Genomic DNA, 13,497 nt, shown 5'->3' on the forward strand with positions numbered 1-13,497 from the left:
AATTAAGGTAAGCAGTGTAAAATGAAAGTATAACTTGTCCTGTTCTCAACTACTGCTAAACCTGTCCCACCTCTTCATCTTCACAAAACAACTACTGTATAACACTATAATATTTCCCAGAAATATCCTGCCCCCTAAACATGCACAGGAAGCTCTCAAATGCACACAGACTGAGGCAACCAAAGCAAATAAGACAAGAGATATATTCAGAGCAATTACTGGAAACACAACATTCTTCAGCAGTCTCACCTGATGGGCACGTGCGGCGAAACCAAAGCCCAGTTGCCTGCACACCACCATGGCTTCATTTATTCCCCAGTTCTCACTGCAAATCGTCCCCCAACGCTTTCTGCCCCCCACCTCCATGAGCACCTCCACACGACCCTCGGCCGGGTCCCTGCCCCCTGCCAACCGCACCTGAAACACAAACACGCTCACAGGAGTGAAAACTACACATACAGTGGCCTCAAAGAATATTCAAACACTTTTGTAAACAAATGAGGCTAGAGCTTTTCTCAGAACCAACTTCACTTCTCTTTGGTAATGTTTAGTAGATTAAATGTGTATATTTAAAATAAATGCCATATAATGCATTTAAAATGTACATATTCATTAAAAGCTTATCTATTTATCAGTTTGTGCAGTTTGAACCCATGACCTTGGCATGGCATACTCTAACTACCATATAACACATTAGTCACATTAGTAACACAAAGTCTGTATATTAATTTAAAACACGTAATTTAATGTAAAAACATTTAATTGCTTATACTGAAAATAACTGCCATATAATGCATGATATAATGCAAAGACATTTTAAGTGTGCATATTTCAAAATAATGTCATAAGGCATTATATAATGCAAAAGCATTTGGTTCCACTTTATATTTAGGTGGCCTTAACTACTATGTACTTATATTTAAATTAATTATTTCATACAATGCACTTATTGTGTATATACATGTTTTTACATTGTACATATATTTTAAAAAATATCTGCATGTAATAACATCTGTAATTAATTTTAGTAATTACATCTATAACTACACTGTTGACCCATCCCTTACACCTTAACCCACCCTTAAACCTACCCATACCACCAAACCTGTCCCTAACCTTACCCGTATCCCACCTCAATAGCAGTAAGTGTTTTGCAATTCAATATGAACACAATAAGTACACTGTACTTATTTTTTGATGTAAGTACATAGCAGTTAATGCCACCCAATATAATGCAGGACCAGACATTTTAAGTCTGTAAATAAATGCCATATAATGCATTATATAATGCAAAGACATTTTAATTATGTATATTTATTCTATAATATAATGCATTATGTTACACAAAGACATTTTAAGTGTGGCCTAAAGGGGTACTTCAAAACGGGCTCTTAATAAAACTTTGCTGCCTAAGCAGTAAAAAAGAAAAACAGAGAAAAAAGACTTTGCTGTTTGTCAGATTGGTAGGAAAACTTTAACAACTTAAACAACAACTGGTCATGTTGCCGTCCAAGGCCCCTCCCAACAGTCTGCTATGGATACGCTTACCAGAGTCAAATAACACTAGTAGGAAATACTTCTTAGCAAACTTTTAGCCATAATGGTGGTAACTTGTATTGCTTCTGGGTGCAAGAATTCAAAGAGTAAACGTTTAACGGGATTGAGTTAGTTTCAATTTTCTAGTGAAGGATCCAGTGAGTTGTAGGCAGTGGCTAATTTAAGGCTGCAAAGAATCGTAAATAAGGAGAGAATGTTGTAAGGGAAAATCTGTAAAACCTCAGTGTTTGTAGTCAACATTTCAAACTGGATGACTATGAACACAGTGTTGAGTGGAAAAGACTGAAAGAAACTGCCATTCTGTCAGTTACGCCCCAACATGCCGAGGCAAAACGCTGTTGCGCACAGGTAAGAAAACTGTTGCCATAGTGTTACATTTTTACCATAATGCTGTTTAAAGTGTAGACAAAGGTTGATACATTTTTCAGTGATAATACAATACCCTCAGAATAACCGTTCTGTTAATAACCCTGTTGATCCAACTGTCCGTGGCCGGAGATACAAAAATGTGCAGAAGAAGTAGTTTTCACAAAAACTCTGACAAATAAAAGTGATATTCTCGGTCCAGGTAACACAGAGAACGAGTAAATATTGTTCATTTACATATACTACCAACACCGTAACAATTCAAAGTGGGTTGAAAATCGACAAAGTTACACTTTAAGTGTCCAAATATTTTGGGGGACTACAGAGCAGATAACATGACTGATAGGAGCTATCTGAATTATAGTAATTTGTGATCGTTTTGCTCACCGTGGTTTCCATGCCTGTCTTAGGAACATAGCACTTGACAGAAGCATCCTGGCTGTGTTTGAATGTCCAGGGAGGGACTTCCTGGAAGTAACAATCCAAAACGGAGCGTTCTGTGCCAGTGCACTGCACAGAGTTGATGTGGATTGGCCCCGTCCCTGTAGAACAAACAAACAGTATATGTCACTGGGGAATCAGAAGTTAAAAGTCTCAAATATAAAACAAAATAACAAACACCAGGCCTGTTTGAGTTCTTTCTGTAATAGAGAACTTTCTAACCAAACCTTTCCAAAAACTGCCTTAAAAAAAAAATGTCACTGACCAACTGCTGCCTCAGATTACTTTTTTCAAGTATTTTTCAGTATTTCTCAAAATGAATAAACAGTGAAATGCAAACTTATGCAAACCTGCAATAATTAAATGTTAAGTTACACAAATATACTTCATGTATTTAATCTCACTTTATTAACCAATGTCTTTGCTGCTGACCTTCGATGCGTCCTATTCTTATGCAATCCAGGAGTGCATTTCCCAAAAGCATCGTTAGCTAACTAACATCACAAGTGCCGTCGTTACTAACTTAGTTCAACAATTTGATGTTTCCCAAAACCATAGTTCAAACGAACATTTGCAAACTGCATTGCAAACTTGTGTGGTTGAAATGACAGCTCCTAGTTTCTTGTTTTTATGACATGTGGACTTGATAAATCGTTATCTTGAGCAAAATAAGCAAGCTGACATTAAGTACAATGTATATCTTTTATTACGAATATATACAAATGTCATTTACATATTTTAACTTGTCAAGAAATTTTAAGCACTGTTTTTGAAGAGTGCGCATATGCGTATGTGCACTGGTATGTAAGAACGAGCCTATGATTGAATCTGGAAATAAAGCAAAATAACTGAGAAAAATGAGAATTAATCCTCAGATGCCATGTCCTCAATTTATAGCAAAAAATCTAGCATTATTTCGATCTCAAATGGATTAATTTAAAGAAGTTATTACTCCACCACCTGTGTGATATCATTCACCAAAGTGGCTGAATGACAGGTTTGCGACAATACGGTTTTACATAGTTGTATAGGAAACGCACCCCAGAATGGCAATACAGCTTGAAGTTTTGTTTGAGTTGCGTCCTCTACTGTACAGGCGTGAATTTGCATTTCCTTCAGCATGCGGCTTATTCATTTCACATTTGGTGCCTTTACATTTGTTTTTTATGAAAAACAAACAAGCAAGCCCAGCTCAGGTGAGAAAAAGTAACGCAAAAGTAACACAACACATTACTTTTCAAAAAACTAAGTAATGCAACCCAACACTACTTATGTGACGTTCTAAATGATGTGTAGTGAAAAAGAAAATTCCTCATCACACACCAGAGGGCCACACATGAGTCTGATCAGATTCGGAGGTATGCATTTGTTTGTGTGAAATCATTATCATCACATTCTTGAGGTTCTATGGAGATTAAAAGCTTGATAAAAAAGTACCAGATGTCACAGTTCATTTCCCTCTTTGTTTACTGTGATGTAAAAACATCGGTCAATTCAGCCTTAGGTGGCCACTAAATCAGAGCCCAACGTGAGCAGTGTGCTAAAACTTCAGATATGAATCTCACAAGGATATGAAATCCACTACACGGTATAAATATACCAGAGCAACATTAGTGTAAATGCAATTATATAGTTTTTCCCCATCTCAGAAATTCTTGCTGGGGAAATTCAGGGTAAATGAAGTAGAGAGCTGTATTAACTGCTGTGGAAAACCCGTGATTATGTGCTACTGCACTGCTCCTGGCTAAGTTTGGTGATCGTACTGATCAAAAAGACAGATTTCTAACAGAGCAATGAAATCATGACCAGCTGTTTAGTTTTGAAGCAAAAATGATAGAGCCCAAAAGCAAACACAGCACCCTATTTGGCCTCGCTTCTGGGAAGTAAATTGCTAGAGATTGGCTAAAACCCTGAGGATTAATATGGAAATGTTCCCTCACAGAGAATATTACATATAATCAAGGATTTAAGCAAAGGCTGGAGACTAAATGTAAAAGTTGAGAGTCATCGAAAAAACCCATTAATCGACTACCGAAAAAAAGAGAGAAATGCAAGAGACATCTAAATATTGTTCATGTAATTTTTCCAGTAGACAGTATGATGACATCATAATTTGATGATCATAATTAAAAACTCAAATGGCTCAATCAAAACTTCTTTTCTGTATCATGTGCTACTATATATAAATATAAATAAAAAATAATATATTGTTACAAAATAAATATCATTGGTTGGTAAAATGTTTTAAATGTTTTAAAATAAGCCTTTTATGCTCACCAAGGCTGCATTTATTTGATCAAAAAACAAAACAAACCAAAAACAGTAATATTGTGAAATATTATTACAATCTAAAATAGCTAATTTCTATTTCACTATATTTTAGTTTATTCCTGTGATGGCAAAGCTGAATTTTCATCTTCGTTACTCCAGTGTTAGTATCACATGATCCTTCAGAAAACATTCTAATATGCTGATGTGCTCAATACACATTTATTATTATTATTATTATTATTATTATTATTATTATTATTATTGGTGCTGAAAACAGTTGTGCTGCTTAATATTTTAGTGGAAAACAATTTGAGAATTTCTTAAATATAAATTTCAGTATAAACATAAAACAGATTATGCACAAAAGACAAGTAAATAACAGGAAAATAGAAGCAAAGACTAAGTATTCCAGAAGTGGCCAATGGTAAGGGAGTGGTTCAGTGACTGACTGCTGTGAATAGTTTCACTAGAGTGTGGTTTACGGAAAATGGACATTTTCTTCTCCCTAAAATAAAACAACATATATATTCTGCATTAATGGTGTTTTCATTTCATGGGATGCCTATAATCCCTATTTTAAGAGCAGATTAAATTGCTATATAAGAAATACTTCTCTTAGCCAAGTGCATGTCAGCATCAGTTCAAAGCCAGAGGAAAAACTCAGTGTACTGCATACAAAAATATAGTCTTCACCTTGTATGTTTTGCCTGTAAAGTGTCGGTCCCTGAGGGTGAACGTCACTTGAAAACCCTTGTCTATTGTGTCTGACTGAGGTAAAACCAGCTGATACAGCATTTAAACAAATCTCAAAACATGCAGTCATTGAGAGACTTCAGGAACACTTACTTTCATCTCACTGGGAGGTCAGACTTAGAGAACACCTCAACAGAATGTGTTGCTTCATGCTGCATTGGCCTTAAAAGATCTACATTATCATACGGAGTTCATGCTAACTCCACCATAAAACCATTTTTGAACAAAAAAATTCACAGACAGAATGTACTCTACAATAGAGCCACAATGACACCCCATTTTCAAATTTGTTTCTACCACTAAGCACATTAAAGGGATAGTTTACCTCAAAATGAGAGTGAGTAAATAATGAGAGAATTTTCCATGTCATTCCAAAACTATATGACTTTCTTCTGTGGAACATAAAAACATCTGTTTTTTGGGTGAGTAAATGATGACAGAATTTTCATTTTTGGGTGAACTATCCCTTTATGTTATATTAAAGGTCTGGAAAATCAGGCAGTGTGATGAACACTGTACCAACACCATTATTCAGGATCATTCTAAATGTGGTAACCACAGTCTGGTACATGTAGCCCATCTCAACAGATTTCCTATTTTTACCGCCTGTCCCAAACAGTCCAGCTCTGTTCTGTCATTGAAATGCTAATTTGTGTCTCTCTTCACTCACTATATGTTTTTGTGGCCTCGGCTGCACTGGGAAAATTATACACGACAACTAAATACCTAAAGACCTCGATGCCATGGACGGACAGAAATCATAAGCTTTGATCTCAAGTAGACCTACAGTCAAATGGGTGAATTCAAAATTCAGCAAGTGGAGTCACTTTCTTTTCTTTTTTTTTTTTTCTTTTTTTTTTGCCACACCTGCCAATCAAGGGTGATTAACATATTTATTAACCAACATTAAATTGTAAATTACATTTTTTGTTTTATTTAAAATATATGTATTTTGTTTCAATGACAATGAGATTATTTAGTTGTTTTTTCCTTGTGTCATAGCAATAACAGAATTTGTTATATTAAAAAAGTCTCTTCTGCTCACAAAGGCTGTATTTATTTAATCAAAAATACAGTAAAAAACAGGAATATAGTATTACAATTCAAAATAACTGTTAATTTTCTACTTTAATATATTCTGAAATGTATTTATTATTATTATCAATGTTGAAAACTTACAAGTATACTTGAAGACAGTATAAAACGTCTTATGTTACGACTGTAACCCTGGTTCCCTGAGAACAGGGAACGAGACACTACGTCCTGAGACACTTTGGAGGAACGGCTTTGCATGACTGGTATCTGAAGCAACTGTAAAACCACGGCAATCCTTTTGGCAGGTGACAGCCTATGATGTCATACTAGTGCGCCCAGAAAGTATACAAGGGGCACCTAGAGAACATGTTATCCACTTCTTCGTCTGAAGGGACTGAACAGGCAGCGCGGAGGCATGGCTACGAGATGCAGTGTCTCGTTCCCTGTTTTTAGGGAACCAGGGTTACAGTCGAGTGTCTTAACCCAAGACATTCCCTTTCGAAAGGGAACACTTTGGGGAACTAAGCACAATAATGGCAGTTCCAACTGAAATGCCAGATCCACTCCCCCTTTTTCTGGTCACACACTAGGCTGTTAGTGACAGTATTCCCTGCGGCCACTGCCCGAGCTACACGCCTCAATGAAAAAGTGCCTTCATAAAGTAACAGAAGGCCTTTTCAAAGGCCGCTCAAGGGCTTTGAACCAGCATCTTCACTGTGAAGGGGTTCCTTTAAGGGAATACAGCCAGGGGCCGAAAGGAGCCTTGGCCAGTCACATTTTGGGGGACAAAGTGTCAACCTCCAGAGCCATCAGGGAGGATAACCCAGTCTGACTCGACCAAGTAGAGTGTCAACCAAGCTCTGGGGCTAGAATCAGGGAGGCACCTGTGGAGCCTGCAACGTGAACTCAATCTGTGTACTCTGGGGAGCCAGGACACTCAAACTAGCTAGAAGTGCTAGGAATGTAGCTCGATCCAGAGGATCGCCAACAAGGCAGCCCGAGGAGTGCCAACAACTTGGAAACGAGTCTAACAGAGTTACCCACCAGGAGTGTGTGGGCTTGGAGTGTGTGTGGTTGTCAAGGCAGCCCACGGAGGGCTGAGCGCTTGAAGTCATGATCCAACTGGAGCTCAGGGGAGTGGAGATTTCAGCCTAATAACTCTCTAAGCAAGAGGAGGCCGACTCACACACTAAGGGGGAAATATCAAATATCTGGAGCTCAGATGAGTGGCGGCCCTGGTTTCAAAACGACTCTCCAAATCAGAGGAGGCCAGGCCACTCACAACAGATGATATTCGTTCTAAATGCTACCCACTATATTACGACCTCACAAAACGACTCTCAGAGGAGAGGAGGCACATAGTAAGGGTTTCACGATAATCTTCCCTAATAATGGAAGCTCCAGGGTCCTAATTAAATTGCCCCTATATAAATTAATCTATAATATTATGAATGCATGCCCCATTTATTCCTTTCTATATGGAGCTGAGGCCACTGAATTTATAACTGCTCTTGCCAATGGTGAGTCGACCTACAAAGCTCAACCTGTGACCTCAAAGAGCAAAGGCCTTAATGGGGCCTGCCATACTCTTACAGCCTGAAAGGATTGGGGAGACCTGGACTGGCACGTTTTTTTTTTAATAAGATTTGAATGCAGGTCGCTTGGTTTGCTTAACCCTCTGGAGTCTGAGGCTGATTTGGGGCCTGGAGAAGTTTTGACTTCTAGGTATTGGAGATTGTTTTTGCTTCAAAATGATGTAAAAATTATCCTGCCTACTTGTTCATATAAAACAATAGATAGATTTAAATTTTGTAAGACACTTTTTTGTCAAGAAACACAGTATGCGTGGAGGCGTGAATCATCATGAATAATCCTGTAATTCACACCTGAGAAGACAAAAGAATCGCATAATGAGCTGTAATGACTTGCATAATAATGAGGCCTTTCAGTCAGGTAGGCTATGTGAAAAAACCCTCTGTGATCATGTCTCAAGCTCATCATAGTGTATATCAAACATACAGAAAAAACAGCAATACTGTGCAATATTATTACAATTTAAAATAATGGTATTCTATTATATACTTTAAAATATAATGTATTTCTGTGATGCAAAGTGTCTGAACAATTGTGTTACATCTATGGCATTTCATATAGGCTTTTAGCTTAAAAGCATGCACATTTGGAGAAATATTGATGGATTCTCATATGTTTATATAATTTTTCTATACAGAGGAGTAATATTTATTCAATATTTATTGTCATTACTATGAGTGCTGGATACTGTGTTTTCAATTCATACTTGCAGCCGGAGGGCGCTCTGTGCACATTTAGTCCACAAATGCCTCCTAAAGAAGAACAGGCTATGTGACAATCCAGGAACTAACCAAACTAACAGAGGCTTCCAGAGATCGCTAACTATGGCTATGCAAAACACTTTTGAAGACAATAAATACACGATTGAGACGATGTATACATGTATTGCCTCAGAATTTGCGTCTGAATAGTGCTCACTCCGCGGGAGTGGCCGCATTAGTGGATAATGAGCTGAATCATGGGCGTCTGACATGGCTCTTTTTTCATACAGATTACATAAACAGAGAATTTTTGTTTTCGATTTGACTTGCATGATTGAAAACCTGACATTTCAACGTTTTTTTAGACATAAGTCTCATTTTTGTGTCATTAGTATTCACTAAATTACAGTTCATTTTCTGAGAACTATCAGATTGGACTTTGTTCAGAGGGAGAAAGAGAGATCACACATCATGTTAGTTTTCTTTATTTTGCAAAACGCACAACATTTTGTTTTCACTCTGAGTGTACACAAATAAAAGAAGATATTCAACAGATTAAAATGGTGTATAACTCTTAATTGCATGTGCAACATTGATGGAGTATTTTGAGACTCTTTCACACTGGTAAGAAAAAAACCGAGGTGGTATCACCGGCGATATCTCAGACTCCAGAGTGTTAAAGCACTGCCACAGTGCCACACTTGCTGCCGCGTATGTCCTGCCCTATAAGGGCAGGACCAGTGTTTTCAAAGTCAACGTTTTATTTGTTTGTTTTGTTTTTCAACCGCAAGATAGTTTGCAAACGTCTTGACAGCTCATGGAAGCTGGAGGGCTATGGCCGGAAAGAAACCGTTCGTGTTTCCAATCTTACACAAGAGGTCTCTAAACTAATGCGCTCTCATGACAGCTGATGGCTGTGTGACGCAGGCTCCGTAACACCCAACAACTCATCATACGCGGGACAGAGCGACTGCGAGGGCTCGGATGTCTTGCCTTTTTTACCCTCAACAGCCATCTCTAGCTCTTTCTGCATAATGCCAAGAAAGCACAGTATGCTGATCCTGAGGATGCAAGAGACAATGCATCCTCACTCAGCAGAACACTCTCGTCAGCCTCTGAAGTGCACAAGAGATTAACGCGTCTCTCAAACTCTTCAGCGAGCTCCCTCTATGAGCCCTCTGATCTCAGTCTCCTCTTCACCTCAGTGTGAGTGGGACCCGAGCCACCAGGCACAGAAGCCTGCCAAGAGAGACAAACGAGAGTGGAGCTTCCTCAGCAGGAAATGCTTACAGTGAACGCCAACAGCTCCCTCAGGAACTGGGCGTGCATGCTCTAACAAAGAACGCAGAAGTCATGTGTGTTATCGAGTGTCAAATATTTATGACACGGATTATGCACACAGCTTGAAATGTTTGCTTTATCAGGCCATTTTTACATAGATTTGAACAGCGTGCTTCAAATAAAATAGTCCCTGAAGACAAAAAGAGGATGATAGGTTCTCTAGGTGCCCCTTATATACTTTCTGGTCGCACTAGTATGATGTCATAGGCTGTCGCAAGCCAATAGGACTCCCATGGTTTTACAGTTGTTTCAGATACCAGTAACGCGGAGGTGTTCCCACAAAGTGTCTCGGGATGCAGTGCAAGTTCCCTTTCGAAAGGGAACTAGTGGTTTACTGAGATTATACCTCAAAGTGTACTTTCATAAACTAAATAATGTGCTACAGTACAACTAGAAACTATTAGTATACCTATAAGTTTACTTCTAGTAGTTGCAGTACAATTGAAAAATGTAGTTGTAATCTAGTACTCAAAGTTTACTACTGTTACACTTAAAGTATACTTAAAAGTATACTGTTGCACACTGAAAAGTGGGCCAATTTAGTCCCAAGTAGTATTGAAATAGTACACATACAAGTATACAACTAGTACATTGATATTAGTATACATACTATACAAAGTATACTTAAAAACTATACTTGAACTTTACTTAAAGGGTTAGTTTACCCAAAAATGAAAATTATGTCATTAATGACTCACCCTCATGTCGTTCCAAACCCGTAAGACCTCCGTTCATCTTCGGAACACAGTTTAAGATATCTTAGATTTAGTCCGAGAGCTTTCTGTCCCTCCATTGAAAATGTATGTGCGGTATACTATCCATGTCCAGAAATGTAATAAAAACATCATCAAAGTAGTCCATGTGACATCAGTGGGTTAGTTAGAATTTTTTGAAGCATTGAAAATACATTTTGGTCCAAAAATAACAAAAACTACGACTTTATTCAGCATTGTCTTCTCTTCCGGGTCTGTTGTCAATCCGCGTTCACGACTCCGCAGTGACGCTGCTTGTGACAGCGGTTGCTGCTGTGTAGGAGCTTCCATCGCTCTTAGTTCTTCGTCCGTGTATTCGGGTTCAAATAAATATGGCTGAGCAAAAAAATGCAAGTCTTCCTCTGTGTCGAAATCCTTAGACATGTTTTGTTTACGGTGTGCGTCTCCCTCAGACTGTAAACGAAGCTCGGGCGCACCGGATAACACGTCAGCAGCGTCACTGTGGAGTCATGAACGCGGATTGACAACAGACCCGGAAGAGAAGACAATTCTGAATAAAAACATAGTTTTTGTTATTTTTGGACCAAAATGTATTTTCGATGCTTCAACAAATTCTAACTAACCCACTGATGTCACATGGACTACTTTGATGATGTTTTTATTACCTTTCTGGACATGGACAGTATACCGTACATACATTTCCAATGGAGGGACAGAAAGCTCTCAGACTAAATCTAAAATATCTTAAACTGTGTTCCGAAGATGAACGGAGGTCTTACGGGTTTGGAATGACATGAGGGTGAGTCATTAATGACATAATTTTTATTTTTGGGTGAACTAACCCTTTAAGTATACTTAAGTTCATTAATAAAATTAACTTGAAGTATACTTATTTTTTGTAAGGGTACAGCAAGAAATATTCCATACATTTGAAAAAATAAACCTAAAGTTGTAGCACTTAACAGGTAGGCCTACTTAACTTGTTGCTTTGCATTTAATTTTAAAGTTGCTGTTCCTAAAAAACAAATTATCAGCCAGTAACAGGCAAGTAACACATTCTAAAGCCTATTTGTACTTACAATATTTGGCACTTGGCGAGTGTTAAATTGAAACATTGATTGGAATTTTGAAAGTAGTCAACCTTATTCAGGTTCATTTCAAGTGTCTGTACTTTCATGTGAGTCACTACTGGTGCATTACATCTTATATTTTCAAGTAACAGATCCCTAAAATCATCAATATCCATAAATCGACATTTCATCCTTTCAGTTCTTTGAACGGTGGCACCTGATACAACATCATTTATGAGTCAAATGTCATTTCAGTTCCTTTCTTTAAAAAAAACTGCACAACATTAGTGGCTGTGTTTTTCATCAGTGCGCTATCTAGAAGTCTTCAATAAATTGCTACTGTCATGACTTCACTCTGACAAGATGGGATAACTGCTCTGCCAAAGAGAACAGATGTTGCTTGGAATACAGATCAGCATTGAGTTTTGTTTCACTCAGCTAAAGTAAACTCATGCAGAGTGGATCTGAGGCACAGAAAGTTCAGGGAAAGTTCCTTGGGTTAAAGAATTGTCATTGCTCTACATTCATGCTTTGCACCTGGAGAGTGTGATATTGCATAATGTAAGACATCATAGACCGTTTCCTATTCAGCTGCAGACAGGCGTATCCTACAGATAAGAAGAGCTTTCGAATAAGCTCAGACTCAGACTACTGTGGAATCATGAGCCAAACTCAGTATAATCATAGCCATGTTTGTATAGTTATGAATCACCTTCTTCCCAAAAGCACCATATTGGCAGATTAAAGGAACAGTTCATCCAAAAATGAAAATTCTGTCATTTACAGTACTTACCCTCATTCTGATCCCAGTTGGAACTACATGAGGGCAAGTAAATAATAACAAATAATGATTTTTTATTTTCCAACTGTTTCTTTAAGCTTACACAACTTTAATTCCTACCTTGACCCATGTATGCTCCGGTAAGAGCCTCTTTGGCAGTGCCAAAGCCCAGCTCTCTGCACACCACGCTGGCTGAGATACGGTCCCACAGGTGGTCAACCACAGTTCCCCACTTTCCCTCACGCAGAACCTCGACTCTGCCTTCTCCCAGACGTGGCCCTGCCTTCAGCCGCACTGACAGCTATGAGAAGAAAAAAGACGGAAAGGTTACTTTCAGGAAATCATATTTTTCCACCTCAGGTCCAAAGTACCAGGGTAATTATAACCACAATAGACATTTGAGGACCACCAATGGGACTGCCTTCCCAAATCTTTAGATTAGTGGTCAACAAATAAGTTTTTTTCAATAGCTGATTCTAATAGCCCCAACCCTAAATATCTGTTTATATTAATATTATATAGTAATATTTTTTATTATTAATGTTGAAGACAATTGTGCTGTTTAATATTTTTATGAAACCTTGATACATTTTGTTCAGGACTCTTTGATAAATAGAAAGTTCAAAATCACAGCATTTATTTTAGATTTTGATCAATTTTATGCATTCTCGCTGAATAAAAGTATTAATTTCTTTTGAAAAAAAAATAAAATTAACTGACATCAAACTTTTGAACAGTATTGTACATTCAAAACATCATGGTTGAACATAATAGGTTTGTAGATCAGTGCAAAAAAGCCAAAATATATTACATTTAGTACACTTGTGCAGAGGACATTTATGCCATTATTGAAATTTAATTTCAATAATGGCATA

General features: G+C 37.8%; 1 protein-coding gene across 2 annotated transcripts in view; it reads right to left on the bottom strand.

Moving 5' to 3' along the window:
- loxl4 (lysyl oxidase-like 4) overlaps window positions 1-13,497 on the bottom strand; it is a 55,253-nt gene that overhangs the window by 11,822 nt on the left and 29,934 nt on the right. For both annotated transcript variants that reach the window (XM_048205569.1, XM_048205567.1), the window contains exons 7-9: window positions 12,743-12,923; window positions 2,311-2,465; window positions 250-417 (exon numbers count right to left, since the gene is read on the bottom strand). In XM_048205569.1, coding sequence (XP_048061526.1) covers window positions 250-417; window positions 2,311-2,465; window positions 12,743-12,923 — 504 coding nt within the window. The remainder of the gene's footprint in view (window positions 1-249; window positions 418-2,310; window positions 2,466-12,742; window positions 12,924-13,497) is intronic.

The sequence above is a fragment of the Megalobrama amblycephala genome, linkage group LG10 (assembly GCF_018812025.1).
Source record: "Megalobrama amblycephala isolate DHTTF-2021 linkage group LG10, ASM1881202v1, whole genome shotgun sequence".
Lineage (NCBI taxonomy): Eukaryota > Metazoa > Chordata > Actinopteri > Cypriniformes > Xenocyprididae > Megalobrama > Megalobrama amblycephala.